Source organism: Taudactylus pleione, unplaced genomic scaffold (assembly GCF_031769625.1).
Source record: "Taudactylus pleione unplaced genomic scaffold, aTauple2 ptg000053l, whole genome shotgun sequence".
Classification (NCBI taxonomy): Eukaryota; Metazoa; Chordata; class Amphibia; order Anura; family Myobatrachidae; genus Taudactylus; species Taudactylus pleione.
In genome coordinates, this window is record NW_028284455.1 from 35,237,547 (window position 1) to 35,264,578 (window position 27,032).

At 44.0% G+C, this 27,032-nt stretch overlaps 1 protein-coding gene across 1 annotated transcript in view; it reads left to right on the top strand.

The window, feature by feature from the left end:
• LOC148535363 (collagen alpha-4(VI) chain-like) overlaps nucleotides 1-27,032 on the top strand; it is a 423,891-nt gene that overhangs the window by 173,139 nt on the left and 223,720 nt on the right. Inside the window, 2 exon segments of the mRNA XM_088462796.1 lie at nucleotides 3,296-3,856; nucleotides 21,187-21,744. Coding sequence (XP_088318922.1) covers nucleotides 3,296-3,856; nucleotides 21,187-21,744 — 1,119 coding nt within the window.

Below are 27,032 nucleotides of genomic sequence, written 5' to 3' on the forward strand. Positions count from 1 at the left end.
CAGGAGAACCGGCCCTGATTGTAAATATGAGATAGTGGGGCTTATAAGGCAAGAAAAGTAAGTAACAGTGCACTTTGGTAACCCCATGTTGGACTGCATGTGTGCAGAGAGATTTAGATTTGGGAGGGGTGTGTCCAAACTGAAATATAAATTTCAGTTAAAATAAAGCTGTCCAGCATTTGTGGGATACATTGAAAATTATCCAGAGTTTACTCTACATGTAAAATAAATAAATGTACTGTATATGCACCAAGAGCTGGATTAAGTGCCTGATGCAGCAGGGATCGATATTGCGATCACGGCTGCGATTACGCACGCAGGTCTGCTGTGAAAATATGCTAATGTTGCAATCGCACAGCCATCGCACGACCAACATAAAGATGCCCACTTCCCCTATTTCACATCCATCATACCTTGCAATCCAGCGAAAACATCGGTAACATCGATGTACATGGGACGGAATCGGTATGATTTACGCCCGGACCCATGCCCGGCGGTTGGAATCCCGACAGCGGTATCCCGGCAGAGGAGGAAATCCTGATCGTCGATAAGAATTGACTAACCTAATTCTACCCCCTAACCCTCCCTTAGGGGTGCCTAACCCTAACCTTCCCCCCCCAGTGCCTAACCCTAATCCCCCCTCTAAGTGCCTAAACCTAACCCCCCTTCCCCGCCGCCTAAATTTAAGTCTCACGGGGGGTGTCTAACCCTAACCCTCCCTTCCCCTAGCCTATACTTAACCTCCCGGGGGGGTGCCTAACCCTAAGTCCCCCTTCGATCGGGATGCTGGGCGCCGGTCTCCCGGCGTTGATAAAATGACAGGCATCTAGATTTAGACGCCTGTCATTTAAACCTCGCCGGGATTAAGCTGTAATTGTGCGTGAGTGTCGCTTGGTATGTAATCGGGAAGCCGGCGGACCTAATCCCGACAGCCGGCTTCCCGATTGCATACCACGCGACCCTCACGCACAATTACAGCAGGTCTGACCTTACTCAGACTTTGCTAACTTTTCTGCACACAGTGGACCTCATTCAGAGTCGGTCAAAGCGGCCGCACGGTCGTACGCCACCGATGTTCGCTATACTGCGCATGCGTAAAGTTCGCAATGCGCGTGTGCAAACTAGCCGCTACGATCAGAAATTTCTCTCTCCTTGAACACAGCCAGGTCGGTAGTTTGAGTGACAGATTGAGGCATTTGTGGGTGGTAACAGGGGAAGGTGCTTGAAAACGGGGGAGTGGAGAAACGAACGCAGGCGTGCCTAATTATGCGAACGGCGTTTTATGGGAGTGCATAATTAACAAAGTAGCGTCATGGCACATGTGACATGGGAGGTTTTTACACTGACATGATCGTAGAGCTTAAGAGAGGGTATGGTCAACCTTAAGCTCTACGACCAGTTCCGATGGTTCCCGATGGTCTCGATTAATCCTTATATGCCCGGAGATGACGTGCAATGCGTACGAGAAGGGGGCGTATTTTTTTTTAATACCGCCCGCTTCCTCCCCTTGGTCGGCCAGCTACCGATCCGAACTTAGGGACGCAACTTGCGAGGGAATCATTTGCATATCCGGCCCCGTTTCCCGTACGACCGTGCGGCCGCTTCGACCGACTCTGAATGAGGTCCAGTGAGTACTCAAGCTGCGTATGCCGTCACAGTGACTAATTTATGCACACCCATGCAACAGCGATCAAACGGCCAGGCATGCCTTTTTACCGACCACCCCCTGTCACCACCCCCAAACACTCTCTGCCTGTCACTCACTCTGCGATGGCTCTCCGTGCTCTGTGTAATCGCAGTGCAATCACAGTTCAGTGTCGCGGTGTATGCGCATGAGCAGTACGCAACAATCTGCTATCTGCGTACACTGTTGCAGTTGCGATCCGTGGTGAATCAGACCCAAACTCTACTACAATTATTGAGGAAATGTAAAAATTGTGTAATTTGGGAATTAATAATAATTTCGCTTTTGATAATTCCTAAATAACTGACCCTGATTTTCAAACTTTGGGCCTGATTCAGAGCCGTTCGCTATTTGCGGTCGTTCGTTCCAAAACAAGGGGTGGCTATTCAAATGATCCGTTCGCAAATTGTAGTTTGTTCACGCCTCTAAGTCTGAACGAGCGAGCAAAACATACGCTCGTTTATTTGTTAAAAACGCCCCCTGGCCGCTCGCATCCTACGTCATGTCCGCTATTTATTAGATTAATCGAGTACATCGACCAGCGTATGAACTGCTCGCTATTCTTGTGGTTGGTGTTTGCTACCACAAATTTGCGAGCAGTTCTGGCTATAAAATAACCCAGTGACGTGGTCAATGACGCTGCTGAATTAATTATGCACACCCACAATACGCCCGTTTTGACCTTTAAGCACGCCTGCGTTCGGATCTCCACTCCCCATTTTCAAGCACCTTCCCCTGTTACCACCCACATACGCCTCATTCTGTCACTCCAAATAGCAGGCACTCGCTATATAGCGTACAAACGATTTTCGGCCGCACTGACTGGTTCGCGCATGTGTACTAAAAACCGTACGCATGCGCAGATGTGCAAACATCGCTCGGAACGAGCGTACTGCCGCTAACGAGCGGCTCTGAATGAGGGCCTTTGTTCAGGTTCTGTTGCTCGTATTGCTATAAAGCTACATGATATAATTATTTTTACATTGGTCACTGGTGAATGATGGACTACATTTTCCATCATACAACTCTACATGGCTATGAATTAATGCTATACTGTAAATTTTACCATAACTACTTTATTTTAATTCAAATTAGAAAGCAGAAGAATTACGTGGAATTTCCTAAGATCCTGACACAGTTAATTGGTTATTGGGCCTTATTCAGAGAAGGACGCAGTTGCACACCCGCTGTGTCTTTGTACGCAGTGTCTGTGCTACAGTTTGTAAATGCCGCAGGAGGCGTTTTAAGTAATGTGATGCCCACTGCCGGCTTCTGTGGTCCGATGCTGTATCCGAAAAGCACAGCCATCAGATCAACAGTGTTTTCTTAAGCGCTCCGTGTCGCCGCTCCCAAATGTCAGCAGCAATGTCCAACAAGCTGTGGTGTCTGGGCACTGTGAGCAAGATCGCAGCCCCAGATCTGCACATGCACAGTGCGGCTTCTTCGGATGCGCAAATCTAAAAACATTGGAAATGTGCATAAACATTGGGCAGTCACTGTCCGTAGGTCCAAAGATGAACAATGCCAGAATTTGCATTGGTAAATCTATAACTTTTTGTCCCTTTGCAATGTTTGCATATACATTAATGATTTTTTTGTTATTTTTTTTAGGCTGTGTTGATACAGAAGAAGCTGATATTTACTTTCTGATTGATGGCTCTGGCAGCATTTATCCAGAAGACTTCATAGATATGAAAAACTTCATGTCTGAATTAGTAGACATGTTCCAGATTGGTGCAAACAGTGTACGCTTTGGAGTGGTACAATACTCTGATGTTCCAAGGCTTGAATTCTCCATCAGTAAATACACCAGTCAAAACAGTTTAAAGACAGCGATAAAACAAATTTATCAGTTGGGAGGAGGCACCTTAACGGGGGATGCTCTGAAATCGATGAAAAGTCTTTTTGCTGATGCTAAAGGGGAGCGACCCGATAATGTTCCCCAGTTTTTGATCGTCATTACAGATGGAGAGTCACAAGACCGGGTAACTGAAGCAGCTGCAGAAATCAGAGACGATGGCATCACCATATATGCCATTGGGGTCAAGAATGCTGTAGAGGAGCAGCTGGAGGACATTGCTGGAAGCAAAGACAAAATGTTTTTTGTCAATAATTTCGATTCCCTTGATTTTATCAAACTTGAATTGGTCCATGACTTGTGTACACCAGAAGGTAAGTTCTCAGATATATAAAAAATGTATTATCCAATGCGCTGTTATTTGAAGCAGCCAGTAGGGGTTGTCAGTCCCGATAAAATATATATTATATACAAAGATGTATACCGGCGCTGAATTAAAGTTGCTGTGTTTAGTTAAAACATAGACAAGTGTGCAATTGATCACATTTATTTCATCATATACATATTATCATAAGAAATATTTAAAATACCATAAATAGAGTGTACCCTATAGTTATGGAGCAATAAATACAATGTCCAATATATCGCTAATAGGGGACTAATAAATCCATGGGTAGGACACTATCGTTGGGACTGTTGTAAAATTCCACAGGCAGGGTCCAGCAAATATTTACCAAGTGAATTGTCCTGATAGCTCAGTCCAGATGGTAGCTCCTGTGTCCAAATCCTGTTGGTTGATCACAGAGTGTAGACTGGATAGGACTCACTTGTAGCTGCTTCCTTTTGATGATAATGGTCGTTGTCCCGATATTCATGTGTCCAAAATATCCCAGATGGTAGATTGGTGTTGTCCCCAAGCGATAGGCAATGAAAATGAGGCTTAACGCGTTTCGCTGGCAATTGTATGTCCAGCTTCTTCACTTCTTCCACTGTGCCCATAGGGACCTTCAAAGCAGCAGATATTTTTCTGTACCCTTCCCCAGATTTGTGCCTCGAGACAATCCTGAGGAGAAATAGCGTTAGCAGACATCAGGGTAAAAGGACATACATCTTGAACATTCAATGAGTTCCCCGACTCTGTCCCCGGCAAAACATTAGTAGACAAACTCACCTCCCTGATGCTTTGCCCTGCTTCCAAGTCCAGATACCCCCCGAACCAGGGGAAATACAGTTTTACCTTCTAACCCAGCCGCATGTGTGACAGTACTCTCCCTAAACATATCACTATTAGGGGTTGCTTCATCATGCCACACTATATGGAGTTCCTTGCCTAAGTCCACATAATTGTGGGGGTCACCTCTAGCACCTATAAGCCTCTCACCTCCACATATCCCTATTCCATTAGAATATGCATCATCCTCAGCAGACATATCATTCCCAACAGTGTCAACCTTAACCTGATCTAGTGCAATTTCCTTGGGTACCTGTAAATCAACACGAGCATGTTCATCATTACATGGCATCATTGTCCCACGCTTACACATATGCATTGCTATTTTATCAGGCTCACTTGCCACCTGGGAAGGAATGAGGGTAGTGGGAAAAACTGACAACATTGCATTGGGTAAATCACATTCATCGATAGTTCTCAAACGACTTAGGTCAGTCCCAAATAACACATTTGTGGGTATATGGGGCAGCACACCCACCTCCCGAAGATCACTGCGCACCCCCCAGTCCAGGTTTACCCGGGCCATGGATTCCGAGTGGATTTCCCTGACCTCGCATATGACTATTCTTTCCGGGAATAAAGTTCTCCGGGTCCACTAATGTGGGATGCACTAAAGTCAAATCTGTCCCCGTGTCGCATAGCCCCACAGTTACCTGCTTTCCTACAACCACGGCTTGTAGATTCTCGCTGACACCCTCCTGGGACCATCGTGCGTACAAAACAGTGTGCATGGGTTTTGTTGGTGAGGCCCCCGCAGGAGAGGGTGTTACCAGACAACTGGCACTGAGGTGCCTGGGATCATCACATGCACAACACCGGTGGCCCGTGGCCCAAACTGGTTTTCCCCCCACCCGCTTCACAGATGCTGAAACAGTAGTTGCGGTTCCAGTAGAAGGCAATTTAACAGCTCCTTCAGGTCGCTTCTCCTTCCAGGTGGGTTCCTCCAGTCGCCATCTCTGCGCAGCCTGAGGTAGTAGGCTGCTCGCACCAACAGCCTGTCCCAGCAGAGCGCACTGCGCCTCGCGATGTGATAACTCTGTATCAAATTCCACAGTGACTGGCACTGGTGGGGTTACCTTTTCCTCGTGGGGCACCCCTGAAGGCTGGGTCGTTGCTTCTTCAGCTGGAGAAACAAGTTGTTGCAGGCGATTCCTTTCAGCATCCACCCGGCGACACTGATCTTGCCAGAATGGGGTATCAAGCTTTGCCAATCTTCTGCATCTTCCAAAGCAAGGTGAAAACAATACTCCAGGTGGTCCAGCAGTTCGGCAGAACTCAGCTTAACGACCCAGATACAGAATCGCCCGGCGATATGGGCTGAAGGCATTGCATTCTTCATCCTGTGCCCACCTGAGCTGCTCAATCACGTCGCTGCGGGTATTGTTACTGCAGGAGAGACCTTGCAGCTGACATTCATCAGCTAGTTCCTCCATACTCATCACGGTAAAATAGTCCTCGGTGTCTTGGAAAGAACACCCCAGCTGAACCGCTAGTGCTGCAATGGATTGGCTCTCTGCAGCCTCCCTAGCTGCCACACATCCTGCAGTCTCCGTGGAACTAACAGAGGGGTCAGATCTCTGTCTAGTGTCTGTTATAATGTCCAGGGTTGTCTGATTGCCCATACTACAGCTAGCATTTGCCGGGCTTTCACCATCAAATTCCCACTCAGGGAAAAGCTCTAGACGACACAGCTAGCATTTGCTGGGCCTTCTCCATGAAATTCCCACACAGGGAAATACTCTGCAGCCTCCAGGTCCATAGCAGCTCTACGCTCTGCAGCCTCCAGGTCCCTGGCAGCCACTTCCAGGTCCCTAGCTGCTCTGCGTTTAGCAGCCTGCGTGGTATCGACCTGCTTTACAAGGTTCAGCACCATCTCAGAGTCTGGCTCTTTCACAAGACCGAGTCTAGATAACGCTCCAACTTGGAGATATATTCCATACCTCTCGCTCGTTTGCTAATAGAGTCCACATCTGCGTCCGACGTTACTCTATTACTTTCCACAGTAAGTAACAATCCAGTACAGGGTACATCCCAGACTACTGCAGTAGCCCCAGCCGATACATTCTTTCCCTCAGCTTGGTGTCTTGCAGAACTCCCCTCTGCCATGGAACTCTCTCTCTCTCTCTGCCAGGCACTCAGCTCTATCCAGCTCCACGGACGGATGGGTAAGAACAGAGGGCCTGATTCAGACCCGCTCGCGAACGCTGGGCGCTCGCAAGCAGGTCGATGTTGGCCCAGTGCGCATGCGCACGACGGAGGCGGCTCCGTCGTGCACATGCACGAGACCCGGATAGCGTCGGGCAATCCGTCACTCCGGGTCTCATACCAAAGGGAGCGTGCTGTCGATGTTGAGTGACAGCACACCCCCTTTAGTGGGCGGGCCGGGGGCGTGGCTGCCCAGACGGAGGCGTTCCCATGGGAACGCCTACTGTCTGGTGCCGGCCCCACTGACATCACAAGTGATGTCAGTGGGTGGACTTCTTGCTCTGTAAGAGCAAGAAGTCCACTGGGACTTGCGGCAATGAGACCCTACCACAAGGGTCTCGTCGCAAGTCCGATGGACGCGATGGTCTTGACCATCGCGACCATCATCCTGGCCGCTCGCACTAGCTGTGGGTGGTCACCCACAGCTATGCGAGCCGCCAGGAGGCTGCTCTAAAAATACAATAGGTGGGCACTGATTCAGAGCGAGCGCTCTGAAAGAGCGTCCGGCTCTGAATCAGGCCCAGAGTCCACATCAGAGTCCAACTTTCCGCTATTACTTCCCGCAGTAAGTAAAACCCCAGTACAGGGTACATCCAAGGCTAATGAAGTAGCCCCCGCCAATGCACTCCTTTCCAGTACTGACTTGCTGACATTCTGATGCTCTGTATCATAGGGCCTGATTCAGAGGCAGACCCTATTTGCGGACGGTCGTTCTGAAAAAGGGGCCGGATATTTAAATTAAGCGCTCGCTCTTTGCGGTCTGTTGACGCCTCTATGTCTGAACGAGCGAACGAAACATGCGCTCGCTATTTTGAAAAAACACCCCCTGGCCGCTCGCATCATACGTCATCTCCGCTATTTATTAGATTAATCGAGTACAGCGAACGGCGTATGAACTGCTCGCTATTCTTGTGGTAGCATTTTCCTACCGCAATCATGTGAGCAGTTCAGGCTAAAAGACAACCAAGTGACGTGGTCGATGATGCTGCTTTTTTAATTATGCACACCCATAAAACGCCCGTTTTGACCGTTTGGCACGCCTGCGTTCGGATCTCCACTCCCCGTTTTCAAGCACCTTCCCCTGTTACCACCCACAAACGCCTCATTCTGTCACTCAAATTAGCAGGCATTCGCTATTTTGCGAGCACTCGATTTCCGACCGCACTGACTGGTTGGCGCATGCGCATTACGACCCATACGCATGCACAGATGTGCAAACATCGCTCGGAGCGAACGAGCGGCCGCTTACGAGCGGCTCTGAATCAGGCCCATAGTCCATTAGATCCCAGATCAATCTCTTCTTAGAATGACCCATCCAGACCAGACCTTTCTGCACACACCGCGCTACCAGCTCTTCCTTCTTGAGCTTTTTGTACTTTGCGGCCATTGTTCGCCAAAATAAAAATAACAGGGTAGGGGAACAGAAATTGCTTTCACAGTGTGACTTTTTACTAATATAAGCTTTGAGTTCTGGAATCTGGTGAAATTGGGTTCCTCACTCCGAGTACTCCCTTTTTCACTTAAGTTTTTATAAAAATGAAACACTCTTTATCCCACCACTGCAAACCAATTGCACCGGACCTCCGGCCGATCCCTGCAGATACGCCAATCTGAGAATCGCCGCCCGTGACTTATACCAGTTATCTCAGCGCTTGTGGTTATTAACTCCGGTAACTGCCACCAGCAGAAGACCAATTTAAAGCAAAGCAATTTTAAGGCAAGCTTCTGCTCTCACCTGTACACACAACTTATCAATAGTTAAATATAGGTAACATGCCCAAACATGAGGTGTTTGGGTCATAAAAACACAGATCCAGAACTAAAATTAGTTTAGTTTAATTCAAGAAATATCTTCAAAGCTTTTGTACAAAAATTACAAAGGATATAAGGATGTTACAAAAAGTCACCGACACAGTTAATCGCAATTTCAAGTAAACCAAAGAAAATAATAAAATGGGAGAAAACAGACCATTCTGATCACGACGGATAGAACAATCTTTGGGAATGAGGCCTTTCCCTGTGACAACGTCCGGTGCCCTGTGTCTTGTCGACAACCTCAAGCAGAGAATCACACCCTCTTACCAATGAGCCTGTATTTTATCCATGTGTGCCCAGCTCCTTCCCCCCTCACCCCCCCCCCCCCTGGGGGGTGTTAACCCTTCTCAGCCCAGAGTGTATTGTCCCTCTAGCTGGCTATGGGGTTTCTCTATAATTTGGGCAGGGGTTATTAATTACCTTTCAGACCTTCCTAAAGCTTGAGAAGCTTAGGTCAACAAATGTGCACACAGATTAAGTATTTAAACATACACCTCTGTAGCCTGACTGTCTGTGAGTATAACCAACAATTCTTTGATCTCTGACCATACACAGAACACAGATCTCTTACAGACTGGCTATCAAAGATCTGGCCAGCTGTCAAGTAATTCCCTGGACATCCTTCTTATGGGCTATATACAAGTTGACATAATTGTGGCTTGCAGGGACTTCCTATAATCTCTAGTTAAACCTTTCTGTCCATCTTCAAAGGTTTGTAATTTCCTTTACACAAATAACAGTACATTTACATTTACAAGGGAAAGTTACGGATTTTGCTAACGCAATCATGTGCAGCTCTGCCCATGCGGACGCAAAATCCGCTTTTTCTCTACAGTTACTTTCCAGAATCATCAAATTATTAATCCAGGGCATCCACTATACAATTTTCTGTCAGATATCTGTCCAATCTGGCTGGATGGAATGGAAACCTGGTAATGTATAGTATGAGAGCAAATGACAGTCGCCCATTTGCTCACAAACACTGGAAAATAGCCAAAAATGGTCGTTCAGACAAATTGGTTAAAACACACAAATTTAACCAATTTGAACAATTTTTTTTGTCCTTTTTTCAGTGTTTAAAACCATATAATTGACTGTCATTTGCTCCCATACATTACCGTGTTTTCATTCCAACCAGCCAGATTGGACAGATATCTGACAGATAATTGTTTAGTGGATGCCCAGCTTTATTTACAGCAGCTATTCACAGGACACTTGTTTATGGTCTCTGGGCAGCTGATACTAAGCACATGAAATCTTCATTGATTTAAAATGATTAAACTTGAATCAGGAAATAATAATGTGCTGCTGTACATGCTAGTTTTAATGTAATCCATGCACAATGCAGGCAGAATTCATACTGTAGGTCAGTGCTTGTGTGACAGAAGTTTGGCCCTAGCACTATGTGCAGGCATTATGGGAAAATAAGCAATAGTGGATAATATACAGTCAGGTGCATAAATATTGGGACATTGACAGAATTTTCATATTTTGGCCTCTATTTACCACCACAATGGCTTTGAAATGAAACAAACAAGATGTGCTTTAACTGCAGACTTTCAGATTTATTTTGAGGGTAATTACATCCAAATCAGGTGAACGGTTTAGGAATTACAACGGTTTCTATATGTGCCTCCCACTTTTTAATGGGCCAAAAGTAATGGGACTATCAACTCAAAAGCTATTTCATGGACAGGTGTAGGCTATTCCCTCTTTATTTCATTATCAATTAAGCAGGTAAAAGGTCTGGAGTTGATTCTAGGTGTGACCTTTGCATTTGGAATCAGTTGCTGTCGACTCTCAATATGAGATCCAAAGAGCTGTCACTATCAGTGAAGCAAGCCATCATTAGGCTGAAAAATCAAAACAAACCCATCAGAGAGATAGCAAAAACATTAGGTGTGGCCAAATCAACTGTTTGGAACATTCTTAAAAAGAAAGAACGCATCGGAGAGCTCAGCAACACCAAAAGACCCGGAAGACCACGGAAAACAACTGTGGTGGATGAAAAAATAATTATTTCCCTGGTGAAGAAAAACCCCTTCACAACAGTTGGCCAAATCAAGAACACTCTCCAGGAGGTAGGTGTATATGTGTCAAAGTCAACAATCAAGAGAAGACTTCACAAGAGTGAATATAGAGGGTTCACCACAAGATGTAAAGTTCTGGAACAACATCCTATGGACAGATGAGACAAAGATCAACTTGTACCAGAGTGATGGGAAGAGAAGAGTATGGAGAAGGAAAGGAACTGCTCATGATCCAAAACATACCACCCCATCAGTGAAGCATGGTGGTGGTAGTGTCATGGCGTGGGCATGTATGGCTGCCAATGGAACTGGTTCCCTTGTATTTATTGATAATGTGACTGCTGACAAAAGCAGCAGAATGAATTCTGAAGTGTTTCGGGCAATATTATATGCTCATATTCAGTCAAATGCTTCAGAACTCATTGGATGGCGCTTCACAGTGCAGATGAACAATGACCCGAAGCATACTGTAAAAGCAACCAAAGAGTTTTTTAAGGCTAAAAAGTGGAATGTTATGCAATGGCGAAGTCAATCCCCTGATCTAAATCCGATTGAGCATGCATTTCACTTGATGAAGACAAAACTGAAGGGAAAATGAACCAAGAACAAGCAGGAACTGAAGACATTTGCAGTAGAGGCCTGGCAGAGCATCACCAGGGATGAAACCCAGCGTCTGGTGATGTCTATGTGTTCCAGACTTCAGGCTGTAATTGCCTGCAAAGGATTTGCAACAAAGTATTAAAAAGTGAAAGTTAGATTTAGGATTGTTTAGTTTGTCCCATTACTTTTGGCCCCTTAAAAAGTGGGAGGCACATGTAGAAACCGTTGTAATTCCTACACTGTTCACCTGATTTGGATCTAATTACCCTCAAATTAAATCTGAAAGTCTGCAGTTAAAGCACATCTTGTTTGTTTCATTTCAAAGCCACTGTGGTGGTGAATAGAGACCAAAATATGAAAATTCTGTCATGTCCCAGTAAGATTACCCCCATTCTGCCCACTTCATTAGGAAGTGGGCGGGATGGGGGAGGAGTGCCTACCAGTGAGTAGGATGGCGAGACAGTGTCCGAAAATCAACAAACTGATCCAACACAATTATTTAAAATTATTTTTAGGGTCCTTTCGGCCATTGCGGGAAAATAGGCAAGTATGATGTGTGGTCTTAAGGCCTATAGAATGTGCTCTGCTATTGATAGCCAACGTTTAAGGGTCTATTCATCGTCCCTTAATTTCTACAAAAGTAGGTGAAAATTAACATTTTCAGCTAGTTTTGTAGAAATTATGTTACAGACCCATTCTTCATTCCTGTAACCAGAGCTGTAACTAGACATTTTGGTGCCCTGTGCCAGAAAGAGCATTGCTGCCCCCCATATTGCAAATAGGAAAAGCGCGCGCCGTTCAAAAAAAAGGGGACGTGGTCTTGCTAGGAAGGGGCATGGCCACACAATAGTACGCCCCACCCAGTAGTGCATCCTTATTCACATTACACTACACAGTAGTGCCCCTTATTAACCCTACATCCAGGGCCGCCGTCAGGGGGAGACTGCCAGTACAAGAGTCCCGGGACCGGATGGCGACCGGCCCGTCTGCAATCAATCCTGCTGACGGGCATCCACCCACCCACTATCCATCTCGCTGATCGTCCGCTGGCTCGCTATCCATCGTGCCTGTCCACTTGCCCAACCCGCTGCCCGGCGCCCGTGTGCTGCTGGATGCAATAAAGTTTTTTCATTTGGAGACTCGGTCCCAGTGCACGTGATGTCACACTGCGCTGCCGTGAGAAGTCATGTTACTGACGCATGAGGAGCAATAACTAGACGGTAAGTGTGGGGGCTGGGATATGGGGAAATATAAACAAAATCCTGCTGCCATATTCTCTCCAGTATTAGTTATTAAAGTGAGGGATGGAGGGACAGCTAGCTTCCATGACTGGGTTGTGCACTTGTAATTTACATTTCACACAGAAAGGGGGCTGGCAGGGGACACAGGGGGGGCCGGCAGGGGACACAGAAGGGGGGGCTGCCAGGGGACACAGAAGGGCTGGCAGGGGACGCAAGGCGGAGGGGGCTTGCAGGGGACGCAGTGCTGGAGGGGGTGGGGGGCACAGTCTATTTTGCCAGTTCCGGGCCCAACAATTTCTGATGGCAGCCCTGACTACATCACACAGTAGTGTCCCCTTATTCACGTTACACCACACAGTCGTATCCCTTATATACGTTACGCCACACCATTGTACCTCTTATATACGTTACGCCACACAGTAGTACCCCTTATACACCTTACGCAACCCAGTAGGACCCTTCATACACATTATGCCACACTGTACAGCCATGGTCATAAGTTTTGAGAGTGACACAAGTATTGGTTTCACAAAGTTTGCTGCTTCAGTGTTTTTAGACCTTTTTGTCAGATGTTACAATGGTATACTGAAGTAAAATTACAAGCATTTCATAAGTGTCAAATGCATTTATTGACAATTACATTAAGTTTATGCAAAGAGAAGAAATACAAGTGCACAACTCCAAATTAACTGATTATATATAAATACATTTTGCAGTAAATAGAGGTTTTTGGCATAATCTTGGCCAAGGTTATGGGCCTACCCACCACATCCGGGTAACCTCTGTAGGGTAGTTGCCTAACAAACAGAGCGCAGGATACCCCCAAACTGGCTGAGCTAAGCCACCCCAAGGCACCGCACTAATAAGAAAAGTGAAGTGTAAAGAAAATAGTTAAGAGCAGCCGCAGCTGCATATAAAGAATAAAAATAAAAAAGTGAAATACATATATAAAATACAGACAGTGAAGCATTAAAATTTGTTATAAAGGAAAAATGTGTTATAATGCGGTGCCCTGAAGAAGATCAACCAAAGCAATCCAGGGGGACCTACGCCCCAAAAATGGACCAAAGCTGCACTACACATTCTAAATATTTGAATGACTTACCTATATTATGCCTCTGACTGGTGTGCATATTACAATGCCAGACTCCATGCTCTAAACCAATGTGGTAGGGGTGCTAGTCTCAGTAGAAAGTGTCTGAAGCTTTCAGGTGTGCAAAGCAATTCACTGATTAGATTACATAGAAAATGGGCCTCAGACTGCACACCCTGAACATATATATATATATATATATATATATGTATATATATATATATATATATATATATATATATATATATATAATTGGAGGTGCTGCCTGTGGAGACCATTGATATATACACAAAAAGAAGAAATACAAGTGCACAACTCAAAATTAACTGATTATATATAAATAAATACATTTTGCAGTAAATAGGTCCGGGTAACCTCTGTAGGGTAGGTCCCTAACATACTAATGCAAAGAGTCAATATTTGCAGTGTTTACCATTCTTTTTCAAGACCTCTGCAATTCGCCCTGGCATGCTGTCACTCAACTTCTGGGCCACATACTGACTGATGGCCACCCATTCTTGCCTAATCGATGCTTGGAGTTTGTCAGAATTTGTGGGTTTTTGTTTGTCCACCCGCTTCTTGAGGATTGACCACAAGTTCTTAATGGGATTAAGGTCTGGGGAGTTTCCTGGCCATGCACCCAAAATTTCGATGTTTTGTTTCCCGAGCCACTTAGTTATCACTTTTGCTTTATGGCAAGGTGCTCCATCATGTTGGAAAAGGCATTGTTTGGGCGGCTCAGAAGTTGATTCACCAGGTCGAATTGCAGAGGTCTTGAAAAAGAAGGGTCAACACTGCAAATATTGACTCTTTGCATAAACTTAATGTAATTGTCAATAAAAGCCTTTGACACTTATGAACTGCTTGTAATTTTACTTCAGTATACCATAGTAATATCTGACAAAAGGTCTAAAAACACTGAAGCAGCAAACTTTGTGAAAACCAATACTTGTGTCCTTCACAATACTTTTTGCTGTAGTAGTGCCCCTTATACACATGTCCCTTACAAATTATGCGACATAGTAGTACCTACTTTAGAAAAAAATGCAATGGAAGAAGAGCGGCGGGTAGGGCGAAGTTAACATCACTTCATCTGTCTGATACAGCAAGTTCAAATGTCAGGCTCTTAATTGACTGAAAGACACAACCACCTCCTACAAACAATGGGGTAAATTTAATAAAGTTAGAGTTTGAGGGGCCTATTCACCAAACTATAAATGGCCCGGTAACAATGCGGAAACGCTAGTTTCCACATATTTAGGTTACCGGGCCATTCCTCATCATGGATCCAATAGGACCCCATGATATTCAGCAAACTTTCAGTTTTCGGAGATTGCTTCCGAGAACAAGCACCGTCTTCAGACGGTACTTGCTCTCGTAGCCCCCTTCCTTCCTATGGAAAGTAGTTTCGGGGATGTGAAGAGGGATTCGAGCGGATCCCTCTGCCGCCTTCTGATGGACTCCCCGGCTGCTGTGCGCATGCGTGACCCTAGTTCCTATGTTTTTGTGCATAGTTGAGTCGCTTGGCCTTGTTTCCACGTTCAAGGTATGGCTTTTAGCAGCAATTCTTCCATGAAGACCACTTCTGACCAGACTTATCCGAACAGTAGATGGGTGTAGCTGGGTTCTACTGGTTTCTGCCAGTTCTTCGCCAAAGGGCTGGAGATCGGTACAATAATGAGTGTAGGAGCAGGAGTTTCTAGGAAATGTTTACCCATGCGGTTGACAAAAATCGCTTAACTACGTGATCATCAGCATTGCCTGCAGATTGCGCTTGGCTCTGAATTCAGCTTCAAAAGTAGAGAACCCTGGTGCTTATTAGAAATATTTTTTAAAATATAATATATACGGTAGTATGCAATGTGTCAGTAGCCAAGATATATAATATATAGTATGCAATGTGCCAGCAGCCAAAAACAACAAATGAGGTTACAGTATGTCAAACCTCACAAAAAAGAGAAATTAAACAAAATTGTTATGGCGCTTTATTTACATAAATAAATACAATCTATTTAAAAACAACGTGTTTATTCATTCAAATATGAAATACACAAAGGTAAATTTCTCCTGGGAATGTGCAATATAAAATATGTATATTAAATAATTAATATCACTACTCCAGAACAAGATGATATATGAATATATCATTGCAATATAAATATGATTTGAATTCAATGTATAGTCATCCACTTAGAAAACATGTAACTCAGAATAGACCTTATTCTGATTTCTGACTCCTTGGTCACACAGATTTGGGGGACTGATATTTACAAAATTGCGATCTCTGACCATGCCTCGGTTTCAGTGAAATTAAAACGAGCAGTGCAGGGGGGTGGACAATGGGGATGGCGTTTTCCTAGTTATCTTTATAGATCAGATGAGTTTCGTAAGTTTCTGACTGATAGATGGATGAACTACCTGGACGACAATTTAGATTATTGGGATAATCCCACTACGTTTTGGGGTGCGTTCAAAACCGTGTTGAGAGGTCACATCATAGATTATGTGTCAAGGTTAAAATGAAAAAAATAATGCAGAATACCATAAGTTGCAGACTTCTTTATCCTCAGTTCTATGCAATCACATAGCAACCCCCTCTGAAGAGTCCTTGAATCATTTCACTGAAGCCAAACAGTTACTCAATGATTTTTTGTTGTCTCAGTTGTTAACTGATTCAAACAGTATCCTAGAACAGTTTGAAGTTTACTTCAAAACACTATATTCAGCTCTGCTGTTCAAAGCAGACCAACACGATAAATTATTACAGGAGGCGCATCTACCCCGCCTCTCTTCAGAACAATCAGAATCCCTTAGCTTACCAATTACTCTTTTGGAGGTTAGCACAGCCATTTCCCAACTTCACCTCCAAAAATCTCCAGGCCCAGATTGGCTGTCTAACGAATTTTATAAAATACTTCAGCCTCATATAGCTCCTACTTTAGTTGAGCTCTTTAACAATATTTTACAGAACCATACTCCCTTTCTTTACTTTAACTCTGCATACACAATTTTACTCCCAAAGCCCAACCGGGATTCCCAGATGTTAGATTTGTATCGGCCAATCACATTACTTCATTCAGATATTAAATGATTAGCTAAAATAATGCCTGATCTATTACAATGCTTGCTCCCTCAGATTCTAACTGGCCATCAGCTAGGTTTCGTGCGCAATACTCATTCAGTTAGAGGCATAAGCTCTGCCATAGCAGCGACAATTGTCTCTTCTCAATCACCTACATCAAAAAATTGATTACTCAGTTTAGATACCACCAAAGTATTTGACACTGTACTTTGGCCTCATCTATACTCAGTCCTACAATTTATACATTTTCATCCCTCCTTTATTGAAATGATTCGATACTTATGCACATCACCCTCCACTATTCTTCAGATTAATGGCTATAATAGTAACCCAATACCCATGTTTCATGGAATATGCCAGGGGTGCCCCTTATCCCCACTCTTATTCAATATAGCCATTGATCCCTTATTACGCATCCTTCAAAATGACTTTAGCTTCCAGGGGATCGCAATAAGGAGTAAAATAATAAAACTAACTGCATTCGCAGATGATATCTTATTATATATATCACAACCCTCCATATCAATGCCTAGGAAATTCCAGATTCTACAACAATTTGGAGAAAACTCAGGGTTCCAGGTTAACTGGCCAAAATCAGTAGCACTTCGCCTAGGTTCAGGCAATTTCCTGAGTAATGGCTTAGGCAATGTTTATTTGACATGGAGGTATGATTCCATTACTTACCAAGGAATTACTGTACCAAGACAGCCAAGTCTCCTGTATGATCTTAATTATAAATCTGCTATACGAGGAGCGTCTGTTGAGCTGGAGGGTTGGAAATCGCTGCCATTGTCATACTGTATATTGGTAGGGCTACCCTCATCAAAATGGTATTGTTTCCACATTTAATGTACTTGATTCAGGCCCTGCCTATTATGTTAAATCCCAAAGATAATCAACAACTTCAGTTCCTATTCATATGGCAAAATAAACGGCCGCGTATAGGATTTATAAAATTATAACAGCCAGTTACTAACGGTGGTATTAACTTCCCTGATGTTCAGACATAGTGTCAGGGTGCCCATTTGAGGTATCTAAAGGACTGGTTGCATTGTCGGGACATTATGCTAATACTTCTCTGGAGAGGGAGTTTCTTCAGGGAGTAGACTTAAATTTGCATGATCAAGAAGTCTTACCCTATGTTTAAGAAAACCCACTTCTTTGGTCTATTAGAAAATTAGGCATATGTTGCGCCACAAATATAATCTGAATGCTTATAGAACATGGTATCTCCCCCTAGTTGCAAATTCTGACTTTCAAGAAGGACAAGCTGGATATCCCTTTGGTATTTGGAGAATGGGCAGAGTGACTAATATTGGTTCTATAGTGGACACAGGGCCTGATTCAGACCCGCTCGCAAGCGGGTCGATGGCCGAGCAGTGCACATGCGAGTCCCGGAGCGAGCGAGAAATCACTCACTCCGGCGCTCGCATCCAAAAGGGGCGGCTGTCGATGTTGATCGACAACTCGCCCCGTTTGGTAGGCGGGTCAGGGGGGGTGGCTGGCCAAACTGAGGCGTTCCCAAAGGAACGCCTGCCTTTTGGGGGCGGCCCCACTGACATCACGAGTGATGTCAGTGGTGAGCTTCTGCTCTATTAGAGCCGGAAGCTCACTGGGGCTTGCGGGAACAAGACCCTACCACAAGGGTCTCGTGCAAGCCCGATGGTCACGACCATCATGACCATCACCTGGCCACTCGCAAAAGCTGTGCGTGGTCACCCACAGCTATGCGAGCGGCCAGGAGGCCGGTTTTAAAAATAATAGCGGCCGCCTTGATTCAGAGCGAGTGCTCGTTTTTGCGAGTGGCTCTGAATCAGGCCCACAGAGTGCTGTCGTCCTCTCACTTTCCAGGAAACATCCGAGAAATACCAAGTGGTAGTAGGAAACCCAATGGCATTCCTCTTAGCTCAGCATTATACCAGTTCAGTTATCAGATGTTTCTCCCAGAATGACTGGGATAACACGCTTGATAAGTTGTTACAACAGCAACCTTTAGGTAAAGGAGCTATTTCCCAGCTTACCAGAGGCTTCAGACTCTATTAGACCACTCTAAATCTCAAAGAGGTATGTCAATTTGGTCCTCTCAAATCCCAGGTTTGCAAAGTGAAGACCTGCTTTGCGCTCATTATAGGTCCTGTAAATCCTTTTCTTCTGCGATGTATACAGAGATGTTCCTCAACATACTTCATAGAACATACCTTTCTCCACACAGAAGGTTCCAAATTGGTCTTTCTACATCACATCTGTGTTTTAAATGTGGAGCGCCTCAAGCAGATCTGATTCACTGTCTTTGGACTTGTCCCATAATATGCCAGTTCTGGGTCTGTATCTGTACATACCCTGTGGAGCATCTAACTAACTATCTACCCACCAGATTGGGCATGGTTTGGAATCATTTCTCAAGACCGGCGTATTACTAGGGTATGCCGGAAACTATTACTGGCAGTAAGTGCAGTGGCAAGAAAGGCCATATTGCAGACCTGGATACATCCTGAACCCCTCTATTAGCCTTTTTAAAGCCAAGCTTTTGTATCTTTTTAGAATGGAATGGGTAGGTACTACGTTAGAAAGTGAGACAAAAGTCTACCACTTTTTTGCAGTATGGGAGAGCTATATAGCAACGCTTTCTTCTGCTGTTAAATCCCAAATTCAAAATTAATTTTCAAAAACCACATGGTATATGACTCGTATGGTGGATAATAACCATGCAATAACTATATAATTTTATAGTATAAAAACTCACCTTTGCATTAACATGGGGGATTAGTTGGGATCGGGGGAAGAGAGGTTGAGGCGAGCGAGAAAAAATTATTTTCCATTTAATTTTTTCTGTGTTTTTTCTTTTTTTGTGAACAACTGTTAATGTATTGTATCAATTTTGTGTAATCAAAGATGTACTAATATATACAAATGACAATTTGTCTTATTTTTATTCTTATCAAGGATCTATATTCATTGATGTTTCTTGTACAAATTCTTTGTGCATCTTTTGCTTTACAATGTAATTGCTTAAATAAAAATATATATATAAATAAAAGAAAGCATGTAACTTAGCAAAGGTTACAATGTAATAAATTCTCCAGCACTGTAATTATAGTGAATAACTGTCAGCAGTGATGTATAGAGAGCTTCTCCTAACTGCAGCTAAAGTTAGAATACAAATTGATAGTCCGTTAGCAGTGTCAGAGAGCTAAATGAGACATTTATGTCCAGCCAGATAAAACCACTGTGCTAGCAGTATATAAGTACTTATTGTGGTTGCTGTATTAGCACCTCATCCTTAATGATTTTACTCACTATAAGGGGTCCTCCGGTTTCAACCTTTTCTGATGTAAGAGAGAGTTCAGCTACTCACTAACTAAACAGGGAATACCCGCCAAGCTGTTCCCGTGGCGGAGATGGAATGCTGGCTGCCAAATGGTACCAATAATAGCAGCCACAGTAAATGAGAGCACTGGAATGAACTCTGTTGCACGGATTAGCATCTCTCTTAAACGGCTGCAGCAAACCTGCCGATCACCAGCAATGGGGGTCCCAATAGACGCGGTGGTCCTGCGTGCAGGGATTGTGGTGCTATCTGAATTGCAATAACAGTGGTAAAGTCCTCAACATAAATCAGCAGCAAACACCTGTGTCTTCAATGCATTTCCCCATACGTGACAGCTTTTTCAAAAAGCAGGTGTATAATCTATTCAGCTTCACTGAGGTTTTAAACCCTAGGCTAGTATATTTGATATTTCTGCAATAATACCAAAATGTCTCCCCATTAATCACTTCTGGGAACAGAGCTTCTGGTAACGCTGCTGGAGAACTGAAAGGGGTGAATGAGCCTGCTGTCAGCTTCTGATTAGATGATCATGGTACTGTCCTATGAGGAACCAACCAACATTTCATATAGTTGAGTCAGATGCCCTCTCTTCTTTATTCCTGCTGCTCACCCATATAAGTCTGTAGCGTAAATAAATATCGATAACCATCTAGTTTGGAAAATCAGCTGAAATCCCTGTGGACTCTTCCCCACAATTTAGTAGTCAAATGCCCTTTCTCGCTGTTCTGGTAACTTGTGTTGTACTTGTAATGGGAAGAGAGGAATATAAAATGTCTTCTTAAATTAATAAATCTGTTTTGAGCATTTTTGAAAAGTAAAAAAGGGAGATTTCTCTTTGTACAATAATGGTCTATAAATATTACGTATTAAAAAAATAAATAATAATTTTTAGTTTAACATTAACAACAAGGCACATTATACCCAATACTGAATTTTACAAGTTATTATTTTTAATATGTATCTATTTTCATTATAATTAAGAATCATATTGCTTCTTTGCCACGACACAAGCATGCCATACATATGTACTGTATTTATCTTTTAATCTGAATTTGTGTTCTATGTTCTCTTGCCCTTAGCCTGCAAAAACATGAGAGCAGATATCCTATTTCTGATTGACAGTTCTGGAAGTATCCATTATGATGACTATGCAAAAATGAAGGATTTTATGGAGTCTATCGTGAAGATGTCTGAAATCGGTCCGGACGCCGTCCAAGTTGGTTTGATCCAGTTTAGTTCTGAAACAAAGGAAGAGTTTCCACTTAACAAGTATAGAAAGAAAAATGAAATACAAGCCGCTATACTACGCATTCAGCAGATGAAGGAAGGAACCCTAACAGGGGCTGCTTTAAAAGCTGCACTGCCATATTTCAGCACCTCCAGAGGAGGAAGGCCAAATACAAAGCAATATCTTGTTATAATCACAGATGGCGAGGCTCAGGATGAGGTAGCACAACCGGCTGCTGCTATTAGAAACAAGGGTGTTAATATTTATGCTATAGGAGTACTTAATGCCAACAATACACAGCTTCTGGAGATCGCTGGAAAGCAAAGTCAAATTTACTTTGAGGACAATTTTGATGCCCTGGCTTTCTTGAACAAAGAAATCATATTTGAGATCTGTAATCCTGAAGAAAGTGAGTTATATTTAATATAGCAGTAACGTGTGTGTGTGTGTGTGTGTGTGTTAGTGTCATATGTGTTTGTGCTTTTATGGAAGTGTGGTGACCATCTGAAAATATTGCACCATTAGTAATTTTACTAAATATTGCTTATGATGTGAGGAAAGTATCTTATTTCCTAAATTAACAATTATTTAATTCCTGATTATTAATGGTACAAGAAATTGTCAATGGTGTGATAGCGGTTTTAGAAAGAAAGGTGAATTGGGGAAAAATGTATTAGGAAGATTTTTTAATCCATTCACTTAATTATATGATGGATTTAAACATTTTTTGCAACATTTCAATAACAAAGTTCTTTGTCTAAAATGTTTTGATATGAGCTTATCAATTCCCATTGGTCTGGTCCAACTTCCCATAATATATGGGAGGTGCTATTACTTGCCACAGGGGGAATTATATTATACTAAATATTACTCCAGTCATTAAGAGATACATTGACAAATGACGTTCTCTTTATTGACACAATTAATTACAGTACAAATGAGCTTTCTTCTGCAGGTGTTAGATGTGGTACAACAAACTATTGCTAGAATCCCCGGGAGAGCTTTGAATACTGCTCCACTCCTTACTTTTTTTCTTTGGTCTGACAAAAGATCCAGGTTATCTCTCTCAGTGTCACAGATGCCCAGAAAAGAGGACGGGCTGCAAGTTGTTGAATATTAAATGTATTATTTAGCCTTACAGCTTGTACACACATACATTCCTTGGTTTAGTCAGGATACCTGCAACACAGCATATATCCTAGATCATACATTTTACAGGGAGTCTGGAAGTATTATGATGCATACACACGGTCAGATTTGATGAACGATGACAGTATTAAAATGAATTAAATCGTCCAAGTCTGTCTGGAAACACAGTCGATGTCATATATCGTTATCTGACATGCGGGAACGCGTATCATTGGTCGATGCATGCCCTACATGTCAAAGATATGAACGACTGAACGATTTTTACAATCGTTATCATTCATATCTGATAACAAAGCTGACCGTGTGTATGCACCATTAGTTATTTTGGTACCACAGCCCGCATTTGAACTTCAACCCCCCTATATTAACTTTTTTCAAATATGGAAAGTTGCACTCATAAACTGTATATGCAATGTTCCCCTCAATACCTCATTTAGGGACAACATCCCCAGTTTACACACTAATTTTAGCAGTTGCAAATAAGAAGTAATATTCCTAGCTGCTAGTTTTATAGGTACCTACAGATACACCATGTTCCTTGCATACAATAAGACTATGAAGGTCCCACTATCTATTTTTATAACACTAGAGATTAGGCTCTCCAGATGCCCAGGAATTAAAAGTATTTCTTCTTCAGGGTCCATAGTGCTCCACACTGAGCCCATGTGGTGTAGGTGGTACTTGGAGGAACAGATACCAACAGTAAAGCTTTCTTCTGTCCCAGGATGCTCCAGTTCTTCCCCCTATACCCCGCCCACAGCCTGAAGGAAGGCAACTCAGTTAGGTTGATGTCCTGCAGGAGCTGGATCATCGTTATACAGTAGGGCTGCTGTTATGCAGCCCAAGCTTTATTTCATGATTTATTTTTATTTTACTATAAAAGAGCAAGCAGCGCTAGACGTCTGGACGTCTGCACTGCTACTACATCACACCTCCGCGACGCCGCAACTCCAGCCATCAGCTAGGTACTCTCAGGGGGGACAACTTAGACCTAGTTAGCAGGGCTTCTCGGGCCCCAGACTGCAGCCGGGACTCGAGGGGACAGGTAAGGCGGGTTCCCACTCGCAGGAACCTGCGTCTATGCTCAGTCTTACCTCCGGACTCAGGAGACAGACCGGAGGCAATAATGTAGACACCGATTTGTCCGGGACTCCACTAGACAACCAGGGCATAACTTTTAATGGTGCAGGGGACAGCTGAGGCCAGTGACCCGGTGGTTGATGTCAGGAATGGGGAGACAGTCCTCTTCCTGCTGCCCCTCCCCCAGCTCTGGGCCCCATTCCACTACGGTCTTGCTTCCACTGAGCTGCCCCTCCCTCCCTCAGAGAGTCACGGCGGCCATTTTCTGCAACAGCCACAGGTCACCGGGAACACTGGGTCCAGTCTCTCTGTATACCTCTCCTAGGACCCAGGTTATACAGCGCTAATTCCTACCAGCCACTGCAGTCTGTGTAGTCGAATTTAGTGCCTACTGCAGTTACAGTATATTGTATACTCTGCATTGCATGTGACTTGTGCTAGCGTTGCTGTCTGTTTATTTTTTTCAACTGTCAGCTTATACCTTTCCCTTTCTTTCACTAGAACCCTGGAATGCTGGTGTATAGGGGGTTCACTGTACCTCACATCTACTTGTATTTGTGAGGGCTGTATATCTGTGTTGCGCAATGTGCTATATAGTACATACAGTGCATCCGGAAAGTATTCACAGTGCATCACTTTTTCACATTTTGTTATGTTACAGCCTTATTCCAAAATGGAATAAATTCATTTTTGTCCTCAAAATTCTACTCACAATACCCCATAATGACAACGTGTAAAAAGTGTTTTTGAGATTTTTGCAAATTTAATAAAAATAAAAAAGCGAAGAAATCACATGTACATAAGTATTCACAGCCTTTGCTATGAAGCTCAAAATTGAGGTCAGGTACATCCTATTTCCACTGATCATCCTTGAGATGTTCCTACAGCTTAATTGGAGTCTACCTGTGGTAAATTCAGTTGATTGGACATGATTTTGAAAGGCATATACCTGTCTATATAAGGTCCCTCACTTGACAGTGCATGTAAGAACACAAACCAAGCATGAAGTCCAAAGAATTGTCTGTAGACCTCTGAGACAGGATAGTCTCGAGGCACAAATCTGGGGAAGGGTATAGAAAAATATCTGCTCATTTGAAGGTCCCAATGAGCACAGTGGCCTCCATCATCCATAAATGGAAGAGGTTCGGAACCACCAGGACTCTTCCTAGAGTTGGCCAGCCGTCTAAACTGAGCAATCGGGGGAGAAGGGCCCTAGTCAGGAAGCTGACCAAGAACCCAATGGTCACTCTGTCAGAGCTACAGCATTCTTCTGTGGAGAGAGGAGAACCTTCCAGAAGGACAACCATCTCTGCAGCACTCCACCAATCAGGCCTGTATGGTACAGTGGCCAGACGGAGGCCACTTTTTAGTAAAAAGCACATGGCAGCCCACCTGGAGTTTGCCAAAATGCACCTGATAAAATTCTCTGGTTTGATGAGACAAAGATTGAACTTTTTGGCATGAATGGCAGGCATTATGTTTGGAGGAAACTAGGGACCGCTCATCACCAGGCCAATACCAGCCCTACAGTGAAGCATGGGGGTCACAGCATCATGCTGTGGGGATGTTTTTTAGCGGCACTAACTGGGAGATTAGTCAGGATAGAGGGAAAGATGAATGCAGCAATGTACAGAGACATCCTGGATGAAAACCTGCTCCAGAGCGCTCTTGACCTCAGACTGGGGCGACGATTCATCTTTCAGCAGGACAACGACCCTAAGCACACAGTCAAGATATCAAAGGACTGGCCTCAGGACAACTCTGTGAATGTCCTTGAGTGGCCCAGCCAGAGCCCAGACTTGAATCCGATTGAACATCTCTGGAGAGATCTGAAAATGGCTGTGCACCGACGCTTCCCATCCAACCTGATGGAGCTTGAGAGGTGCTGCAAAGAGGAATGGGCGAAACTGCCAAAAGATAGGTGTGCCAAGCTTGTGGCATCATATTCAAAAAGACGTGAGGCTGTAATTGCTGCCAAAGGTGCATCAACAAAGTATTGAATAAAGGTTGTGAATACTTATGTACATGTGATTTCTTAGTTGTTTTTTTTATTTAAATTTGCAAAAATCTCTAAAAACTTTTTACACGTTGTCATTATGGGCTATTGTGTGTAGAATTTTGAGGAGAAATATGAATTTATTCCATCTTGGAATAAAGATGTAATATAACAAAATGTGGAAAAAGTGACGCGCTGTGAATACTTTCCGGATGCACTGTATATCTGTGTTGCTCACTGCGCTGTGCCAGATTGTGTGCTATACTATCCTTGCAGATATGTCTAGCAAAGAGTAACAAAAAGAGTAACAAGCAGACTACTGCTCCCACTCTGGTTTCTTGTAAGTCCTGTTTAGCAGGTTTAGCTTCAGAGGATCTCATTCAAGATGGTCTATGTGCATTTTGTTATATGGCACCTGGCCCATAGGCACCTGCAGCCTCTCCTCAGGAATCCGCCTGGGCTTCTTTTTCACAGGTGTTGGCAAAAATTGCGGACTGTGGTAGCTTCCCAGTGCCTCCTTTACCTCCTCCATGGGTAGACGTACTTTGTACCTGAGGGCAGAGCCTGGCGGCTACCTCTACAGCCTTTCAACAAATGTTGCAAATGGAGAGACCCTTGCCTAGTAAAACTACTAATGCTGGGCATACACTACCAGATAAAATGTCTGTCAGACCGACAGACATTTTATCTGGCCGGCTGCCAGCCGCAGATGTCGCCGGCATACACTGTGAGATTTCTCTCACAGTGTGTTCGGCAGACATCTGCGCTCCGCCCCCGGGGGAGGAGACATTTCCCTGTTCCTTCTGTAGGAAGGAACACAGGAAATGTCTGTCTGTCGGCTGCGCTGGGCATACACTGCCCGATGCGGCCGACAGTTTAACGGGAAATATCGCATCGGACGGGCATGCTGGACAATCCAGCATGCCCGACCGAGCAATATTTAACCCTCGGTCGCCCCCCCACACGCTACAATTATCGGGGTGATCTGCCGATATCGGGATCGTCTCGATAATTGTAGCGTGTATGGCCAGCATAAGCGTGCTGTGTTATCTTCCCAGTCCACCCAGCTATCAGATTCTGAGTTATCGTCTGGGGAGGCAGAAGACGCAGACCTCCCTCTGACTCCCCCTCGGAGGAAGAGGAGCCCCCATCTAAATTGAATATACCTGCACTAGTGAGAGTTGTAAAATCAATTCTTCAACTAGAAGGTACAGAACACACTCCTAAGGCAAAAGAGACACTCTTTAAATTACAGAATGTAGTTTTGATGGAGTTTCCTCACTCTGATCAGTTATCTGATCTAATGAGTGAAGCATGTTATACGCCAATTAAAAAGTTTCAGATACCTAAATGCTTGATTTCTTTTTACCCTATTCCAGCTACCAATTGCACTAAATGGGAAGTTCCCCCTGTCGTAGATTCCCACGTGACATGCCTGGTTAGGAACTCTACCTTACCTATCCATTCAGCAA